The following is a 22,151-nucleotide window of genomic DNA, read 5'->3' on the forward strand; positions in this document are numbered from 1 at the left end:
GAAACAGCTGCTAGGGTGCCTGATATAGTTCTAGTTCTTTTTTTTTTCCTTGAGGCATGCGGGATCTTTCGCTGCAGCACGCGGCCTCTTTGTTGAGGCTCGCAGGCTTCTCTCTAGTTGTGGCGTGCGGGTTTTTCTCTCTAGTTGTGGCTCTCAGGCTCCAGAGAGTGTGGACTCCATAGTTTGCGGCACTTGGGCTTAGCTGCCCCGCGGCATGTGGGATCTTAGTTCCCCGACCAGGGGGGACTGAACCCTCGTACCCTGCATTGGAAGGTGGATTCTTTACCACTGGACCACCAGGGAAGTCCCATTCTATTTCTTTATCTAGGTGGTGGTTACAAAGCTATTGTGTACAAAGCTACAAGTCAATAAGCTACACAACTGTTAGTGTGGTTTTCTGTATCTGTATCCATTTCTTAATAAAAAGGTTAAAATTTAGTAGTATATCAAATTATACCTGTTTAGATGTCATGACAAAGTGAAGTGAAATGACTAAGATCACTGGTATCAGCACGGCCTTTGAATATATTTTGTTTTTAATATCCTTCCAAAATACCCAAATTTAGACTTCATCACCAGATTTTTTTTAATACGTATCTTGGGGATACTTACTTCTATTTGTATGCATATATATGAAATTCATTAATTTCCCATCTAAAATCTACATCTATTTCTCCTTATGAAATTATCATTTATTCCCTCAGTGTAAAAAACAAAATTAAAAATTCTAGTCCTTACACTTATTTTAGGCATCTTTTTCAGACTTAAGGTTAGTTACTTTGTTAGTTTAGCCAAGATACCATATCTACAAAATAGAATATAAAACTAAACATGGAAAAAGAAAACCACTAGATATGAGTTTTGGAAATGAAGATAAAACTAAGTTAGTGGTTTTACATACTATAGCATTTTCTAAATGTATTATATTTATAAGTATTAAGTCTACATACAAAAATTTAAGGGAAAAATAATTAGCCAGTCTTTTAAAAGTGTGCCATTTTAAAAATAAAAATCCATCCTTTCTTACTTTTTAAAGAGTCTTTATATGAGGTGCCTATACTTAGGAATTCTGGGAGTTAATGAATAATTATGTATCCAAGGAAGTTTTGTTTTGTTTTTTTGTCCGCACTGCATGGTGTATGGGATCTTAGTTCCCTGACCAGGGATTGAACCCGGGCCCTCAGCAGTGAAAGCGCCTAGTCCTCACCACTGGACCGCCAGGGAATTCCCTCCAAGGAAGTATCTTAAAAATTAACACCGAGGAGATACGGGGATATATGTCTATGTATAGCTGATTCACTTTGTTATAAAGCAGAAACTAACACACCATTGTAAAGCAATTATACTCCAATAAAGATGTTAAAAATAAATAAATAAATAAAAGCATACAGGAATTGAAAGACCTGTACTCTGAAAACTATACAACACTGTTGAAAGATATTAAAGAAGACCTAAATAAATGGGGGGAAAAAAAAAATTAACACCGAGTAATTCTCCACGTTTCACATATTTGAATATAATTCTCCATGTTTCACATATTTGACACGTAACAAAACAATATTAAGTTACAGACATATGGGGGAAATCTCAAAGCACAAATTCAGATGTTTTATATAAAGGAATAAACTTACCCAACTTAATATCTCCATCTAAGGTAAAAAGAATATTTCCAGCCTTTAGATCTCTGTGGATGATTTTATTATCATGTAAGTAGTTCAATGCCTCTAAAGTCTGCTTACAAACTACTTGTATTTGGGACTCAGTTAATGGTCTCTCAAGCTCTACAAGGGAAACAGTAAACAAATCTGCATTTTTGTACAGTGAAAGCATATCAGCAGGCTATATAACTTTACCATCACTGTCAAAGATCATACACAATGAATTGATTTTTAAAAAACTATACACAAAACTTTCTTCACATATTATACTCAATGTTTAATTTTAGAATTTTATTACAATTATCCAAGAATATAAAAATAATTAGGCTGATTTCTTAACTTACTGAATGTCTCTAAACAATAAGATAAATATATATGTATAAATGTTTGAAATCACTTGACTTTTTTAAAGTATAATTGAAGATATAAACATGAAGAACAAAAAACCATTTACCAAGCATCACAGCATCCACTGCTCCACCTGCACAAAATTCAATGAGGATCTGCAGGCAAATAAAAAAGCATGTGTCTAACACGACATTGAGTTTGAGTATTTTTTCTTCAATTTAGCATAAAAGATAAAGAAATAGCTATAAAATAACCTAGGTTACAGAAACAATAGTATGCTAACAACCATAAAGGTTTTCTTTGTAAAAAGAGTTACAAGTCTTAATGACATACAACTAAGAAAGCACAAAGAGAACACATTGTGGAAATATGTGCATTTTTGTTAATCATCATTTTTAGTGTCCCTGCTTCTGTAAAATTACCAGGTATAGAATTTTTATTCAGGACAGTATTATATATCCATTTCATCACCACTGAAAGATTTTATACTCTCCTTTTTAAGGTAACTATTGTGAAGTAAGTGATCAAGTATATTTTTAAACTTTATTTCTAGGAATAAACCCTGAAAAGAGAAACTTTTAGTTTTTCTAAAAAATAGGAAAACAAACATATACAAAAGCTTCAGATCCTAGCTCAATTATCACTTCTTGATGGATGCCTTCCCAGACCTCCCTGGTACATACCACCATGCACCTTTCTTTCTTAACCCTTATCACAGTTTTAATTTTATATTTATTATGATTCTTTGATTAATTAATGTCTATCTCTCCCACTAAACTGTCCCTCACAGTTGTCCAGCTTTTTATTTTGTAATAGTCTCAAGTAAAGATCTCATCTATTTATTAAGTTGTCTAGGAATTCATTTTCATTACTATCTCTGGAAACATTCTGCTAGAACTCTGAACAGCTATATTAGAAGGCACCACACTAATAATAACTATAGATTTTTTTTTAATTACATACCTTAACAAATTGTGTAGCTTCACACTTTTTTCTCCTCTGTATAACAACACTTTATTTTTTACAGGAGCTTGCCAATAAATTGTTTTGAAATTCATTATATCATATGAAAAATAATTTGAGACACAGATCATTACTCATCCTAGAGATGAGTAAACAAGTCATAAAGGTTAATTGACTTATTCAAGCTCCTGCCTAGCATCACCAAAATCAAAAAATAAAGGCCTTTTGATTCCCAATCAGGTACAGCTTGTACAATCTACTCTTCTTTCATAACACGTTGTTTCTTCCTTCAAGGAGAAAAAACTGAAACTCCATTTCAAAAAGTCCTCTTGATTAAATTAGTATCGGTGCAGAGCAAGTGACTGACTGGTTATTATACTAAATATTAACATTTTACTTATATATTTATTTATGCCTAATATTTCCTAAAAATGAATAAAATTTTTACATACAGACTTGGCTACTACATCATGCACTAAAGTTGGGCTTGATAATATATAAGATAAATGTTGGGTTGGCCAAAACATTTCCGTAAGGAAAAACCTGAATGAACTTTTTGGCAAACCCAATATTTAACATTTCTAGTAAGCATTTTATAATTTATTACATGATTTATCAAAAGTTTAGTATAAGAAATTATAAACAATTGCAAAGAAAACGAAAGAAACTTTAAAACATTTTAAGTAAATGCTTAAATTTAAATCAAGACACTTAAATTTAAACAAGACACTTCAAACTAACACAACATTGTAAATCAACTATACTTCAATTAAAAAAGAAAAAATAAAATTTTAAAAGTGCTGGGAAAAAAAAGACTTTAAAGAAAGAAAGAAGTTCCAACTGGGAAGAAAAATTAATTAAAAACAAAAAAGGCATCTAATTTCATTATTTAGGAAATTTAATATTCTTAACCAAGTTTCTACATTTGAGTCCAATGTCAAACAATCATGAAATACAGTACAATCTGAAATACACATCAAAACATCTGTTGAAGCTATGGATAATTATGTTGTTAATGACCCTCACATCAGCAGGTCAATTCTCATTCAAGTAGCATAAGTGACTAAAAAGAAGAGGTAGTACATAAAATAGGCCTACACAACTTATAAACCTCTTTAGAACAATTAACTCATTTTGGTTATTCCTATAGATTAACAGAAAATACTTACCCAAAGATTGTTCTCATAATAGAAGGCATCTAGAAGCTTGACTATATTAGGGTGATCACAAGATGCTAATATATCAATTTCAACCATGTAATCTTCAAGTTCTTCTTCAGATTTGGTGTCAATCACCTTTGCAGCAGCTAAAACATTGGTCTCTTTATTCTGGGCCTAAAAACAAAAGTATCAGAAGTTCACACTTATAATGCATACTTGCTTTTTAAATATTATTTTTTTTTAATAAACTTTATTTTTTAGAGTAGTTTTAGGCTCACAGCAAATCTGAGCAGAAAGTACACAGAGTTCCCATGTACTCTCCTCCCTACAAGTGCACAGCCGCCCCTCCCCCACTATCAACATTCTGCACCACAGTGGTACATTTGTTACAACTGATGAACCTATATTGACACATCATTATTACCAAAAGTCCACGGTTTACATTAGGATTAACTCCTGGTAGGTGCTCTATGGGTCTGGACAAATGTATGATATGTATCCACCATTATAATATCATACAGAATAGTTTCACTGCCCTAAAAAGCTCTATGCACTGCCTATTCATCCTGCCCTTCTTCCTAACCCCTCCACTGATCTTTTTACTGTCTCCATAGTTTTGTTTTTCATACAGTATGTAGCCTTTTCAGATTGGCTTCTTTCACTTAGTAACAAGCATTTAAGATTCCTCCATGTCTTCTCATGGTTTGATACCTAATTTTGTTTTAGCGCTGAATAATAGTCAATTATATAGATGTGTCAGTTTGTTTATCCATTCAGCTACTGAAGACATCTTGGTTGTTTCCAAGTTTTATCAATCATGAATAAGGCTGCTATAAACATCTGTGTGCAGGTTTTTGTGTGGACATTAAGTTTTCAACCCCTCTGAGTAAGTACCAAGGAGCAGAATTACTGGATCATATGGTAAGAGCCTGTGTAGTTTTGCAAGATACTGCCAAACTGTCTTCTAAAGTGGCTATACTATTTTGCATTCCCAACAGCAATGAATGAGAGTTCCTGTTGCTCCACACCCCTGCCAACATTTGGTGTTGTTGGTATAGATTTTTGTCATTCTAACAATTGTGTAGTGGTATCTCCTTGTTTAAATTTGCAACTCCCTAATGACATATGATATTGAGCTTCTTTTCATATGCTTATTGGCCATCTGAATATCTTCTTCAGTGAGGTGTCCAAATCTTTTGGCCATTTTTTAATCAGACTGTAGGTTTTCTAATTGTTGAGTTTTAAGAATTCTTAATATATTTTGAATAACGGTCTTTTATCCGATATATCTTTTGCCAACATTTTCTCCAAGTGGCTTGTCTTCTCATTCTCTTGACATACTTATTTTGTAAAGACAGCCTAAACATACATATTAACTGATGCATGCTATTCACTGTGCTAAGTGCTTTATATACACATACGATAGAATTTCAAATTGCAGGCTCTACTGGGTCAGACTGGTAGGGTTCAAATTCTGATTCTGCCACTTGTTAACTATGTTGCTTGGGCAACTTACAAACTCCCTTTTTTAGTTTTAGCTTCCTCATCAATAAAACATACTTATATCTCACGAGTTTGTGAGAATTAAGATAATAAATATTTGCCAAGTGAAAAAAATACATATAAACATTTAATACAATGCCTGCCATACACAGTAAAAAGATTCAAACATGTTATCTGGAATTATTACTATTATTATTTAATCCTCAAAATGACCCCATGATAATATTAGCATCCCTACTTTTAAGGAGGATGAATAAATTTAGAGACGTTAAAAGGCTTCCCCAAGGTCATGTAGAGCTAGTAAGAGACTGAATCAGGATTCAAATCCAGGTTGTTTCCAAAGCCCTTTCTTTATTTTAATCATTACCCTTTCCAGTTTCCCTATACTTCCATCAGTTTAATTATTTTTCATTGTTTTAGTACTTTAACTTTTCCATTTTCTATCTTTAATTGAATAACTTCTCACCTCCATTTATTAGAAATGAAAGGTTTCCAAATATGCAGTAGAAGTCAAGATCATTTTTTTAAAGTTAGGAATCAAATCTTAAAATACTAATGAGGTTTTTAGGGGCTTCCCTGGTGGCGCAGCGGTTGAGAATCTGCCTGCCAATGCAGGGGACACGGGTTCGAGCCCTGGTCTGGGAAGATCCCACATGCCGCGGAGCAACTGGGCCCGTGAGCCACAATTACTGAGCCTGCGCGTCTGGAGCCTGTGCTCCGCAACAAGAGAGGCCGCAATAGTGAGAGGCCCGCGCACCGATGAAGAGTGGCCCCCGCTTGCCACAACTAGAGAAAGCCCTCACACAGAAACGAAGACCCAACACAGCAAAAATAAATAAATAAATAAAATTAAGAAGTGTTGTAAGAAAGGTTTAATTAAAAAAAAAAAATACTAATGAGGTTTTTAAAAGACATTTCAATATTATACGTTACCATCACTTCAGTAAATCTATCACCTTAAAAGAAAATATAGCAAACTTTCAAAAGCTAGTAATAAGTGTTTTAATAAACAAATGTCCAAATCCCATTTTTAATAATTTATAAGGAGATAATTTTACAAAAAAAAAAATGCTATGGAAATATGTTAATATAAATGTTTCAGACATTACATGAAATTTCTAAAAATCTTATATTTGTACTTGTATGGAAATATGTATGGAAATATGTTAATATAAATGTTTCAGACATTACATGAAAAAAAAAAAAAAAAAAAAAAAAAAAAAAAAAATGCATGCACAAAATATTCATCAAAGCACTATTTACAATAAAGAAAACTTAATCAGCCTAAATGTCCATTAACAGGAACCTACTTAAATCATTCAGTATGCTTCTACAATGGAAAATTATGCAACCATTAAAATTATTTGACTAATCAATTAATATTTCTTAAGATGGGACAAAAGCCACAACATATCACTGAATGGAAAAAAAGTAACTTACTAAACACAAAAGGTATGCAGTTTTACAAAAACTACACATCCATTTTCACACAGGGATAGCTACATAAGAAATATCTGGAAAGATATCTTCAGTGGGGATGGCAGAGTTTCATGTGCTTTTGACTTTTTCTATATTTTTCATATTGTTTACATTTTTAAATGGACATGTATTATTTTTACAGAGGCAATAAGATACAAAAAAATCAGTCTATGGGATATTTCTTAGGGATCTATTATCTAACCTTTGAGATGATGATGAAAGAATAAACAAACCAGGTATCAGCCTATATATGGGAATTCTCCTAAGTAGATTTTGCTACATTTTACTTACTTAGGTAGAGGTAAAAATTAATACTAATTACTAACAAAGTAACCTTAATGTTTAAGGTTCAGAGAATATGTATGGATAAAAAGATAACTTTATCAGTCATAACTACCACTCTAGAATAATATGCTAATCTACCATATTTTATCAAATCTACGAAGCCTTTTAAGATGTGCCATTATCTTATGTTCCACTAAGGAAGAAAAACTGCCAGGCACTTTATCATTTAGAATTTTCACATTATTCTTTTTTAAGAGCTCTTCTGGATAAATATAGACAAAAACTGTTAGCATATATTATCCTTGTGCATACATGAAAAATTAAACACTTCTTCACATTTAACTCCTGAGTCACTTTTTCACTCAGAATTATCTACTGTCTGTGTTTTTCCACACAATATCATTCTCTAGCCATGAAAAGCTTTGGTGATGCAGCATTTCTTTAAAAAGTGCTCCTCTACTACTGTCTCCAAAATTTTCTTTGAAGCCACTGTCTCCCATTTTGCAATTACAATGCTGATACTTTCTTGATCTTACCACAGGTGCTAAATGAAGCTTTTAGATGACAACCAGGACTCACATTCTTTCTTCAAAACGTTCTTAAATGGTTTATTGATCGAAACATCAAGTGGTTGCAACTGTATGACACCAGAGATACAACTACATTCACAAAGCATAGGCAACGACAAATACATCACAACTGCCATCTGGCGAACAACAATACTAAGGCGTCAATCAATAAATTGGAACATATCCCAATTTGAGAGATGTTTAAAAGCTAAAAGTCTATCATAACTGGTGAAATATGGCATTAAGTTTATCTCTCTAAGAAAGACACTACAGTTGAAAAAATAATAAATAGAACTTGCCCTCCCCCAAGTCAGGAAATAAGCCAGTGAGAAATAAGCCCTTCTCTCACCATTTTAACGTAACACTTTGGGAAGAAAGAGCACAGAGGAACTGTCCTTAAAGAGGAACACTATAAAATACGAGCCCTGGTAAGAGACCAAGGATATTGTGAGTAGAGTTAAAAGTCATCCTGCTTCTGCATGCCTCTACCAATGTCCTGGAAGATTTTAAAGATGTGTATTTTACTTGCGAATAGAATGGCATGAAAGGGGAAAAATAATTAATACTAGATAATCTCTAAAGTTCTTTGTAGTAACAAATTTCATTATTCCATTGCCCTGGGTATACTGATTAAACCAACAATAGTACCATTTGGTTTAATATAAATAATAAATAAAATTTACATTAGAAAATATAGTGCTTCTTACATTATTGTTTGAAAATAACTTGATTACTCCTCAGGATCTGATTCCAGAGAACTCTATAAATCAAAACTGAAATAAACATTGTTAAGTGTGTAAAACTATCAACAAACATAATGCAAATAAAGTGTTAAAAAGAAACAGTCTCGGGACTTCCCTGGTGGTGCAGTGGTTAAGAATCCGCCTGCCAGTGCAGGGGACACGGGTTCGGGCCCTGGTCCGGGAAGATCCCACATGCCACGGAGCAACTAAGCCCGTGCACCACAACTACCGAGCCTGCGCTCTAGAGCCCACGAGCCACAACTACTGAGCCCATGAGCCACAACTACTGAAGACCAGCGCCTAGAGCCCGTGTTCCGCAACAAGAGAAGCCACAGCAATGAGAAGCCCACGCACCGCAACGAAGAGTAGCCCCCACTCGCTGCAACTAGAGAGAGCCTGCACGCAACAACAAAGACCCAACGCAGCCAAATATAAAATAATAAAATAAATAAAATTTTTAAAAAGATCTATGCATTTAAAAATAAAGAAATAAAATAGATAACCAACAAGGACCTACTGTATAGCACAGAGAACTCTGCTCAAGGTTATGTGGCAGCCTGGATGGGAGGGGAGTTTGGGGGAGAATAGATGCATGTATATGTATAGCTGAGTCCCTTTGCTGTGCACCTGAAACTATCACCACATTGTTAATCGGCTATACTCCAACATAAAATAAAAAGTTAAAAAAATTAAAAATAAATATTTGGTTAATAAACATTCAAAGTTCCAAAGAGCAGTTAAGTGAGGAAAAAAAAAAAAAGAATAGCACTAAAGAAAGCAGATAGTTTTAGATTGTTTAGCTATTGTTGTTACCTGTTTTACATTATATGTTAATTCTGGTGATCTTCTCAGAGCCCTGATAAGATTTTGCTAGGAATGAGTGTGAATATCAAATAAGAATAAAATTACTCAACATCACTTGGCAAAGATATACAGCTGCTTTCCATTATTTGTGCTAGTTATGTTCTATATAGGTCACTACAAACCCTGAATTAGTGAATACTGAACCACTGCTCCTAAAAGAAATACACACACACACCCCTCCTCACATATATTATAATCTTCAATCTCAAAAACAACTCATCCTGGTAGATTCTATTTTCTTTGTTTTACAAAAGAGAAAATGAGGTTCAGAAATGTTAAGTGGCTTATTTAAGGCTGCCCCAATAACAGGTGCCAGAGCTGGGATTCAAACCCCATCCAACTGGTCCCAAAGCAGAAGCTTCTTGCACTTCACTACATTGCTCTCTACTGTCTCCATCCTTTGGAAACCTCTGTATGAGAGCTGAGACAAGAAGACACAGCATCACCTAGTTCGATCTCAGCATGTAATGTGTGGGTCTAGGGACTCACATTTTACATAGCTTTGCACATGTACACAAATGACTGTGAAAGCAATGCATGTATAGATTTGGGGACTACTAATAGATTTTAGCAAGTAGACAAATTCACAAATACAGAATCCGCAAATAATGAGGATCAACTATACATACTCTTCCCATAACCTCTGGAAAATATTACAGAAATCCTTTTTAAAAAAGCATTTTTTGGGTAATTTCCTGGCAGTCCAGTGGTTAGGACTCTGCGCTTCCACTGCAGGGGCCATGGGTTCATCCCTGGCCGGGGAGCTAAGATCCCACATGCCGCTTGGCATGGCCAAATAAATAAATAAATAAATAAATGATTTTTTTTTTTTAAATAAAGAATTTTCATGTCATTTCCTGAATTCTGCAAAAGAGAAAGGAATATACTTTATATTCTCTTTATAGTCCCAAACACTATTTTATTTATATTGTTCTGGTTATTTATTGAAAACTGAGTTACTGTCGGTCAAGATACCAACAGCAAAATGTCAGCAATAAGTTAATGTTGGCTAAATCTGCGGTTTCCAAAATGTTTTACCAATTCTCAGATCACACAGTTTTCCTACTTATTTCAAGGACCTGCTGACTCGGAGCAGCCTGAATAAACTGAAACATTATTGACAATTGCGTGATAGATAAGCTGTGGAAATTTGCATAGGCTGCATAGTTGAAAAGATGAAAAAGTGAGAACACGAAAAGACAATTTCAAAAAAATATTTAAAAATATGACAAAGATGTACTACTTCTGGACATTAACTCAAGAAAAATAAAGTCTTTTAAATGGTAAGGAAGGTCATTGCCACACAAACATTCTCAACGTTAAATTATAAAAGGGCCAAAACATGCTGCTGTCAAGGTAAGGAATTCAACACAAATACTAAGATTTTTACAAAGAAGGAAAAAAGAAAAGCCAGCACATTAAAGCTATTTTTGCAATCCAAAGTTTCAGTTACCTCTTTTAAAACATAAATGTATACATGCTAGGAATTTGGACTTCATGTGGTATTGAGTACAAAACATAATGCGGTATTTAATAAACGCCAAATAACTTTAGTAATAGTATAGAAGTAGTTGCCTACTCTGAAAGGAGACTTTCTTTCTCCTTTCATAGAAAAAGAGAAAGAGAAAAATGATGACTATATAGAGGGAGGAAAAAAATGTGAAAAGGAGAACTGTTAAGTGAAATAAAGCAATGTGCAGAAGAGTATTTTAAAATATGACCCCTTACTTTTTTATTTTGAAAAATTCAAACCTACAGAGAAGTTGAGTGAACAGTGAACACTCATACACCCCTCACCCAGAGTCACCAATTAACCTTTTGTTATATTTGGTTTTCTCACTCTCACATACACACACACAAGATCCACACACATATATTTTACATATATATGTAAAAGATATGTATGTATGTGTAGAGATATGTATATACCAACACACACATATACGCATTTCTTTTTTACTATGCCACTTGCAAAGTACGCTGCACTTCACACATAACCACAATATAATTAACATACCCAAAGAATTTAACATTGATACAATATCTAATATATACTCCATATTCAAATTTCTCAAATATCTTAAAAAAAAAAAACAAAACTCCTTTATTGCTTACATTTTTAAAAGTTCAAACTGTGGATTTGTCTGATTGTTTCCTCATTATCAGATTCAGGTTAAATATCTTTAACAAAAATACTACATTAGGTGATTATACAGTTCCCACTGAATTACATCAGAAAATACAGTTCCTCCTGTTACTGTTGATTAACCCCAGGTTTGATCACTTGATTAAGATGGTATCCATCAGCTCTCTCTACCATAAAGGTACATTTATGGGGTGATACTTACGGGGTGAAAACATGTTCCTCCACAGCCTTCCACACAATGATTTTTTTAGCATCCATCAATAATTTTTGCCTGAATTATTATAGTGCCATTGCAAAATAGTGGTTTTTCTAATTTTATCAATCTTTATATATTAACTAACTAGCATTCCTCTATTAGGCTACTATTTTGTTGATATTTTTGTTGCTCAAAACTAACCGGTATTCTTTGGGCATGTTCCCATTAATTTTTGAGCATATCTTTGCTTTCTGGTCCAAGATATCCAGGCTCCTTTGGGAAAACACGAGTAATGGGGAGACTTTTACTTTTCAATTTTATCACTTCTGTACTTCTCTAGCCCAGACCTGGATCAGACTTTTCAACGAGCCCTGGTTCCTTTTAGTGGGGAATGGTATTTAGAAACCAAGAGCTAGGAGTACTAGTTACCATTATTTCTAGGCCTTCTCAGTGGAAAACAGGAATATGTATATATGTATTGTGTGTGTGTGTGTGTGTGTGTGTGTGTGTGTGTGTTGGAGGCATGAGTGCATGTGTTATCATGAGTTCAAACTAAAACCTCCAGTTCAAAAATCAACGTCACAGGGTTCTTCCTTACATTTCAAGCTTATAACCCCTTTCTCCGAGTTACAACCCTAGTTCCTAAAACAGCACTATATTAACTAATTTGCTCTATCCTATAGTACATATAAAGTATTTTCAGAATTATAACATTAGTATCACTACTAGTAACAAACCTATTTAATAAAGTTCAAGCATTCTTTGCTGTTCTTTTTATCCTTTAAATATATCCCACTAGTCACCACTCTATTCAAAAATCATTTGGGACTTCCCTGGTGGCACAGTGGTTAAGAATCCGCCTGCCAATGCAGGGGGCACAGGTTCGAGCCCTGGTCCGGGAAGATCCCACATGCCACAGAGCAACTAAGCCCATGCGCCACAACTACTGAGCCTGCGCTCTAGAGCCCACGAGCCACAATTATTGAGCCTGCGTGCCACAACTACTGAAGCCCGTGCACCTAGAGCCCGTGCTCCGCAACAAGATAAGCCACCACAATGAGAAGCCCACGTACTGCAACGAAGACCCAACGCAGCCAAAAATTAATGAATTAAAAACATCATTTGAAGCACTTTTCCAGTATGATTATGCTATCAATTTGATAGGCAGTTAAGTTCACCTGTATATACTAACGTGCACATGTCAACATATTTTCAGTTTTACAAACAAGCATTTGTATATATGCTCATACAGGCATAAAATTTTACCTGGAAAGATACACAGATATTATTATAGTGGTTAAATTCAGGAAAAAAGACTGGCGGGGAAAGCTTTCATTTTTCAATTTTATCATTTTTTGTACTGTTCAAGTTTCTAACCACATGAGTATACCCTTGAGTTTTTTTAAATTAACAGGTTATCTAAAAGGTAGAATTATTTTTATATATTCTTCTTTATACTTTGCTATATTTTCAAAATAATAGTATTTAAATTTCTAGAAATAGATAAAATATATTTTTGGGTTTTTTTTAGGGTGGAATAGAGCGTCATGTCAATCCACAGAAAAAAAATTATATTCCAGATGAATTAAAATTAAAATTCTTCATAACTGAACTATTAAAAAGTTTAGAAGAAAATATAGATAAATATTTATCTAATTTCTGGGTAGGGAAGGCTTTTCTAAGCATGAAAGTGAAGGAATAAAAAGAAAAGTAACACACTGACAGATTTTGTAGAATAAAGAATATTATATGTCTTTATATCAAAAAAGCAGCATAAACTAAAGTAACTAAAATAACTGCACCATTATTATAAAGTGCTCATTTTCATAGTACATAAAAAGTACTTTCAAATCAACAAGAAAACAACTCTATTAGAATATGAATAATTCAATTAATTTTTAAATGGCAATCTCTTTAAAAATGAGAGAAATGGAAAATGAAATAAACAGATACTCTTTTTGTCTACTGAAAAAGCAAATACTTTTTTAAAAGGATAAAAACTAACATTGAAAAAGGTCAAGGAACAAAGGCACAGAAATAGACCATTGTTGGGCTGTTTAAATAGGTATAACCCATGTATATATACGTAAGTACACAGAAAAATATCTAGAAACATATACATGAAACTGATGATGGGGAGTTCCCTGGTGGTCCAGTGGACAGGATTCAGCGTTTTCACTGCCGTGGCCTGGGTTCAATTCCTGGTCAGAGAACTGAGATCCCGCAAGCCGTGCAGCGTGGCCAAAAAAAACCCCCAAAAAACAAAACAAACAGAAAAAGAAACCGATGATAATAGTTACATTTATGGAGAGAAGAGAAGGAACGATAATTAGAGTAATGGTCAAAGAAACTAACTTTAATCTCTAATAAGTTAATTTTCCCAATAAATAGAACTTCTTTAATTATTTGTATTGGATTGGCCAAAAAGTTCGTTCAGGTTTTTCCATAACATCTTACAATATAATTAAAAATTAATTTTAAAATAAATTTATAAACCTTTCTAGAGTAATTTCACAGTAAACATTAATAAATGATCATGTATTTTGCCCTAACAATTCTACTATTAGGAATTTATCCTAAAGAAATAGGAAATTCATAGAAATATACCATGTGTATATGGACATTTGACATATGATGGAGGCATTGCAAAGCAACACGGAAAGGGTGGTCTTTTCAGTAAATGGTGTTGAGACAACTGGGTATCTACATAGAAAAAATGAAACTGGACCCCTACTTCACACTATAGACAAAAACCAACATCAGTTTAATTATAGACCTAATGTATAGGCAGAAGGCAACACCATAAAACTTTAAGAACGTAACATAGGAGGACATCTTCATCACCCTGGGTAAGGAAATTTTAAGACAAAAAGCACTAAGTATAAAAAGTTAATAAACTGAACTACATTAAAATTTGAAATGTCTATACAAAAGAAGGATATCATAAAGAGAAAGAAAAGACAAACTACAAAGCAAGAGAAAATAATGTGCATCATATATAACTTGAGAGGATTAGTTTCCGGAATATATAGACTCCCATAAATCAATGAGAAAAAGAAAAAGAACCCAAAAGACTTTAACAAGCACTTCAGAGAAGAAGAAATCCAAATGGCCAGTAAGTATATAAAAGGAACTCAACCTCATTAGTAATCAGACAAAGAAAACCCCAGCAGGAACAGGAATTGACTGTAAATGGGCACAAGGGAACTTCAGGTGGTCAAAAGAGGATTCTAAAGCTAGATTGTAGTGATGGTTGCACAACTGTACAAAGTTATTAAAACTCATCAAGTTGTAAACATAAAATAGGTGAATTCTGAGTTATATAAATTATACCTCAATACAGCTATTTTTTTAAATGGGCAAACAAACACGAAATTTCACAAAAAAGAAAACACCCAAATATTCGATAGGCACATGATAGGCAGATGACTCAATTTTTTTAGTCATCAGGAAAATGTAAATAAAACCACTTCACACTCACCAGAATGGCTAACATAAAATATTAATAACAGTATTAATAACAATAGCAAGTGTTGGTGAGGACAAAGGGCAACTGAGAAAATCCCCATCCCTCACTTATGGGGGTATAAATTCATACAACCACTTTGGAAGACTGGCCGTAAGCAAGGGATGGGGATTTTCTCAATTGTTCTTTGTCCTCACCAACGCTAGTTCAAAAATGTATTTTTGAACTAGAATTCTACGACCAAACTATACATCAAGTATGACATTATAATATAGAACATATTCAGACAGGCCTGGTCTTAAAAACCAAACCTTCCATTCATCCTTTCTCAGAAGACTACTGAAGGTTGTACATAACCAAAACAAGGAAGAAATTCCAATAGGAAAAACAAAGCATTTAAGACACTCTTGAAGTAGTTTGAGCTCGTAAGACTTCTGGGGAGGAAAATTATAACCCATTATTGAGAGATATTAAAAAAAAAGACCTAGAGATAAAACATATGCATAGGTAGGAAGACTCAGTATCATGGAGACGTTAATTTTTCCAAAGTTGATCTAAATATAAATTCAATAAAACCCCTTCAAAAAGGCACAACAGGTTTTTTTGTGGAACTCAATTAACCTAATTCTAAAATGTACATGAAAGCACTAAAGGCCAAGAATATACTAGACATTGCTGAAGAAGAACAAGGGGAAGTCTTTCTCTAGCAGAGATTTGTTTTAATGCTTTCCTAATTAAGACAGGGGGATACTGACAAAGGAATAGACAAATAGATCAATAAAGAGACTAGAGATGCAGAAACAGACACATGTTGCAGACAGCACTGCAGAGCAGTGGAAGAATAGTTTCCCCCAGTGATGAGTCTTGGGACAACTGTGTATCCATTGGAGAAAAAAATGAAATTGGACCCCTATATCATACCATTTGCAAAAATCTCTTCTAACATTTAGGGTTGTAGACCTAAATGTTAAAGGCAAAATCATAAAGCTCTTAGAAGATAAAATAGGGGATTATCTCCATGATCTCAGGTTAGGAAAGCCTTTCTTCTCTCTTTTTTTTTTTTCAAAGATCTAATTAGCTTTACTAGGTGATTCATCAATTGGGCAGCATCCCATCCAACAACTGGAAGGACACTCCAAGAAAGAATTTCTCAAATACAATACAGAAAGCATTAACTGAAACAGAAAAAAAACAAAGTTGGAGTATATTAAAGTCAAGAACTTCCTGTTCATAAAAAGACACCATAAAGAAAATGAAAAGACAGGCACAGAATGAAAATGTATTTGCAATAACCATAACCAGCAAATGGTTAAAATCCAGAATACACTACAAATAAACAAGAAGAAGACATCCAAGAGGAACATGAACAAGAAACTTGAACACAAAAGAAGAAATTCAAATTACTAATAAACCTATGAAAAGAATCACTTATCAGCAGTCAGGGAAAGATGTATTAAAACCACAAGGAAAACTATAATATCAGATTGTCAAAACTTAAAAATTCTGACAATATCAAATGTTGGAGAGAAAGCAGAGCAAGGAAATTATCATACACTGCTGGTGGGAGTGTAAACTGGTATAGTATGGCATCATCTAGTAAAATTAAAGATACACTACCCTATAACCCAGCAATTCTACTCCTGAGTTAAGTCTTAGTGAAACTCATACATATATGCACCAGTACTGTGTATAAAAGCCAAAAACTGCAAGCACCTGATATATCCATTAACAGTACAATGGTAAATAATTGGTGATGTAACCATATATTGTAATTCTATGCAACAATTAACTACATACCACTCTAGTGATAACAAAGACAAACCTCACAAACAATGCTGATTTCCAAAGAGGCAAGACACAAAATACGCTCAATACATACAAAACTAAAGTTATCATGTTTAGTTACACACTCCTAGACAGTAAACTATGAAGAAAGGAAAGAAATGAATAACTTACAGATAGAATAGTGGTTTCCTTTAGGGGGAGAGAGGAAGCAATTCAGAAAGGAGGTGCGAAGGATTCTGGGGTACAGGCAGAATTCTTTTACTCTGATGGTTGTTAATATGAGTTCACTTTACTATTGTCTGCTAAACGTACATATATGTTTTGTACTTTTCAATACAAAGATTATATATTTCACTACTTTTTTTAAAAAAGGTGCATGCCCATCAGGGACATAAAAAGAATCACTTTCATCCAGCACACAGTCAATAGTTCAGCTTCAATTCAATAGATCATTTCATGTCATTCTTTTTTTTTTTTTTCTGTTAAAAGCAACAGAAATACAAACATAAAAAATTGTGAGGGATACTACATATCTTCATTTATGTGTCAAATAATACTATTAAAAAGAGAAAATAAATTTAAAATTGGGAAGATCTTTCAGGCAAGAAAGTAACTGTTACAGAGTTGTATAGTGCAGGACTGAGTGGAAAGCATACAACAATATGAGGGAAAAATGATTGCCTATTTCGAATTTAACCTTTGTAAGTTACTAATTTCCATAGGCAAATGACAGTTGGAATCAACTTTAGAAATAGTTTTCTATTGCATACTAATACATACAATTGTAAGGTTTGATAGCTTTTTTCTCTTACACAGAAGTTTATAAATTTAAAATTTCTAGAGAATCTTGTACAGTAAAAAAAGGTTACAAAAAAGGCAGAACAGGTCAGATAAGTTTAAATTTTAAATTTTCTTTTTAAAAAAACTCAGAGCTTACTCCTTGAAAGCATAAAATAGAAAGATGAAAAGAAAAGATGCAAAGAACTCACACTCTTCAAATATCACACTAAAATAGATATCAAGCCCACAAAAAATTATCCTTGACACAATCTCACAGTGTTCAACTACATGGAGTAAGTCTCTTGTTTTTCAAAAAATTTTCAATTGGTGTCCCACTATAGGAAGATACATTCACTTTGCAGAGTCATTAAAGAATTAAATCACACAGCATTAGCATGTCCACACAATCTGCCTGTGCCAGAAAATGGTTTACTATCTTCGTAGGTCCCTTTTCCTGTCCCATCCCATGTTTTGTTTCCGAGCTGTAAATGTAACAACAGTAATTTTCTGCCATTTTCTGAGCCCTTTTTTGTGTCTTACATTTTTTATCTCCTTTAATTCTCACACACTGAGGAGTAGGTCTTACTGATGAGAAAAATGAGACACGGAACGATTAAGTAACTTGTCCAAGGTCACAGGCTGCTATTGAGGGAGCCACGAGATAGTCCAACTCTGGAGCCAGTGTCTTAATCTTACACTGTTTCTGTTCAATAAAACATTTAAACCATGAAAACTGCCCATAATCACCTACTGCCTTCTAACTACCAGATCCCAGATGCCTTGAGGATTTATTTTTGCCTTTCCTAGATAACTCATAGAACATTAATGGGTAAAAGAATCTAAACATTTAGGGAAATCTATGATTTTCCACCTCAGAAAAAAGGAGGTCCAAAGACATTAAACGTTCTGTCCAAGATCTCGAAGCTGGTCTTAACTCCCAGGAGTGATCTTCCCACTGCACTAAAAGCCCTGTCTTTCATACATTCTATACTGTAAGCTCTTGTTGAAATCCATAGTCTACCCTCCACATTAGGCACTGAAGTTTACTTTGTCAACCTTCACAGCACACAGTAGCTTCAATAGCACTCACAAGCAGGTAACACACATTCTTTCATTTCCACAAATATAAAGAGAAATGCACTATGTGCTAAGGCAATAGAATTAACCCAAATGTATATCATAATTTTGGCACCTAGTCTTATCATAAAAACATAAATACATTAACATATGACAAGTGCCATAGTAAGCAAGGTGAACAATGTGTTTTGAATGCACACAGAAAAGAGTAGATATTTCAGACTAAGAATGAGGGGCTTTGAGATGCATTAGAGGCAGGGCAAAGGCAGACAGTGTGATGATGCTTAGAAAGAAGGAAAAATGCTATCACTTCTACCAATAGACATTAAAGTAAAAAAAAAAAAAAGTAACAGTAAATATGGGGTCAGAAGACTTGAGATCAAATCTAGGCTGTTACTAGTGTGAATGTGAACAATTTCTGAGTCTCAGTGTTCTCATCTATGAAATGTAGATACTACTGACCTGCATATCTTGCAGAACTCTCATGGGGGCCAAATTATGTGAAAGTACTTTAAAAACTGCAGAGTCCTGTATAAACTTAAGTTATTTATATTTTCACTTCTAGGCAACCCTGTGGGTCCTTCCCCTTAAACTGTTTCATAAAATCCTCACCCTTCAGGATGAAAATATTCCGATGACATCATTCATATACTCCTTACAAGACAGTAAACAGTTAACACATGCCTTCCTATTGAAACGGCAAACCTCTTTCTACTGAAATGAATATCTGTATATAAAAATATGTGTGTGTATATATGTGGGTGCATGTTTTTTAAAACTTCTTAAGCCCTGAAATTGACTTCTAGTCAATGCTTATTATAATTATATTTAGAAACTAATACCAGATGCAGGTTTCCTTCCGAAATTTTCTATCAGAAATTCCACTCCATTTTACAGTATGCTGTCAAGCAACCAACTCAAGAATAGTCTGCAAGTAGCGATCACTTTGCTCTCATCCCCAAGAGACCGGTTATGTATGAGCAATAGATACAACCAAATATATACTCTGGACCCCAAAAGGGAACTGCTTTAGTTTAAGTATACATACGAATGCAAACAGCTAGTACACAAATAGAAATCCATTGAAAAGTATAATGAGTTTCTGATTTGAAAATGCTTGAGGGCCACAACCAGACCCTTCCTTTAAATTAAAGAACACCCTCATTTCCTTTAACGTTTAACAGAGCAGACGGTAAACCTTGCCTCCGTTTGGCAACCACTCTTTAATCTACATCCAGGCCCCATTTTGTTCAACCTTAAACCCTACCTCTTAGCTACTCCTTGGATGATAACCTAAATAAAGTTCCAAAGTACGTTTACGAAGTCAGAAGAAGGTCCAAGAGACAGGAACAGGACGCGGGAGCGAGAAATCCTCGTGCCACTCCGGGCCACGGGCTGTTTGATCTCACAAGTGCAACTTCCCGTTTCTCCCTCTTACCTTGTACACTTTCCCAAAGGCTCCGTCGCCCAATTCGCCTATAATTTCCCAAAACTCCTCGGGATTTAGGTCCCTCTTCACATGTTCGTACTGCTTCTTCTTCTTCTCGCTCCCCAACTTGAAGATCTTACGGAAATTGAAGAAGGACATTTTTCCTCCCAACAGAGTTCTTTACACTTAAGGAGTAAAAACAACAATAAGAGGCAAAGTTTCTCCTCCCTCCTCTCCCGCGCGAGCCCGGCGGGCGACGGCGGGCGCTGGCTGTCCGGGCTCCCGCCGGAGGCTCCGGGCCGGCCGTCTCCGGGGAAGGCGGGGCGCGACTCCCGCTCCGGCCCACGGGGTGGGGACGCTGCGCGGGCGGCCCCTCCGCCGAGCCCGGCCCGCGGGCCGCGCGGCTAAGCGCCTGGCCCCCGGCCGGCCCTCGGGGGGCGGCACCTGCCCGGACGCTCGTCCCCCCACCGGCCCGGCCCGACGGGCCCGAGTGGTCCGGACGCCCGCGGCCACCGCGGTTAGGCCCGTGTCACGGCGAGTCTCCAGGGGCGTCGGCCACTCCGGGATAGGGACGCGGCCGGCGGCCTCTGAGGCGGGCAGTTGTCTGGCCGAGCTCTCCCGCCCCGGGCCGGGAGCCCGGGGTCTCCTCCGCAGCCGTCTGCACCCGCGGCGCGAGGTCCGCGCGTCCCCCTGGACTCTGGGGCGCAGCCGCCGCCGCTGCCGCAGCCGCTACCGCCGCCGCCGCCGCCGCCGCCGCCGCCTAGCTCCCTCCCCAGCCCACGCAACCTCGGCCTAGAGCGCGCGCCAACGCCGATGCCGCAGCGCGCCCGCGCGCTCCCCCGGCCGCGCGCCAGGCTCTCCGCGCACTCGCGCGGGGGTGGCCCCTCTGGCCCCGCGCACGCGCGTTGAGCCCCGCAAGCTGGCGGCCCTAGGAGGCTCGCTGGCGCCCAGCGGGGGGGTGCGCTGTGGGTGCTTGATCTGGTAGCTGGTTGACGGTTGCTCCGGGTTTGCCCTCCAAGCCCCAAATTCTTGTCAGCCAACGGCTTTGATGGAGTTGCCCCTTTGCGCACGACCCTGCTGGTTGTGCTAGCGGATGTTTCCTCCATTCTGGATCTGGGAAAATGCGTAGCGAGTGAAAGCTGAGCTGTCCCGATATGGACCTTTTCGTTCTCAAATGGGCCCCAGAGTGAGAGGGAAATATCTGTGGTGGCTGTTTGCTTTGGATCCAGAGCTTACGAGCTCTGTGACCTTGGGCGACTAACCTCTCCGAGCCTCAGTTTCTTCATTGTGAAATGAAGATCCTTAAAGTCCCGACCTGGGGGTTGTGGCGAGGAGTAAATGAGGCAATGGATGTAAGCCCTTTGCAAGGTGCCTGCACCGGCAAACGCTCAATTTCAGTTCCTGCTGTTGTTACAAGTGTGCACGTAAGACAGCCATAAACATATAAAAATTGTTTAAGCCCGCTTCCTGAGTGATGACCACGACACTCCCTTGAGGGTAATCTACCTTCTTCTGGCCACTTCCATAGCCGTAATCCTGGTGTCACCCTTCGTGACTCCATCTGAACCACTTACTAAGGCCTTCACTTCCTGATCTGCCTCCAGCCCCCTTGGACAGCACTAGTGGAAGACGACCTAATGTGGGTGTTGGCTGCAATCTGTCAGATGGTGCCGCGCCCTCCCCTCCACTAGGAGGGAGCA

At 36.4% G+C, this 22,151-nt stretch overlaps 1 protein-coding gene across 2 annotated transcripts in view; it reads right to left on the bottom strand.

Moving 5' to 3' along the window:
* Positions 1-20,819, bottom strand: part of SLK (STE20 like kinase) — a 55,302-nt gene extending 34,483 nt beyond the window's left edge. Inside the window, exons 1-4 of one of the 2 annotated variants that reach the window (XM_059899475.1) lie at positions 20,461-20,819; positions 4,139-4,303; positions 2,113-2,161; positions 1,632-1,781 (exon numbers count right to left, since the gene is read on the bottom strand). In XM_059899475.1, coding sequence (XP_059755458.1) covers positions 1,632-1,781; positions 2,113-2,161; positions 4,139-4,303; positions 20,461-20,610 — 514 coding nt within the window. In that variant the 5' untranslated portion in view covers positions 20,611-20,819. The remainder of the gene's footprint in view (positions 1-1,631; positions 1,782-2,112; positions 2,162-4,138; positions 4,304-20,460) is intronic. The other variant, XM_059899476.1, reaches the window with a different exon arrangement.
* Positions 20,820-22,151: the final 1,332 nt, after the last annotated feature.

This window comes from Balaenoptera ricei, chromosome 16 (assembly GCF_028023285.1).
Source record: "Balaenoptera ricei isolate mBalRic1 chromosome 16, mBalRic1.hap2, whole genome shotgun sequence".
Lineage (NCBI taxonomy): Eukaryota > Metazoa > Chordata > Mammalia > Artiodactyla > Balaenopteridae > Balaenoptera > Balaenoptera ricei.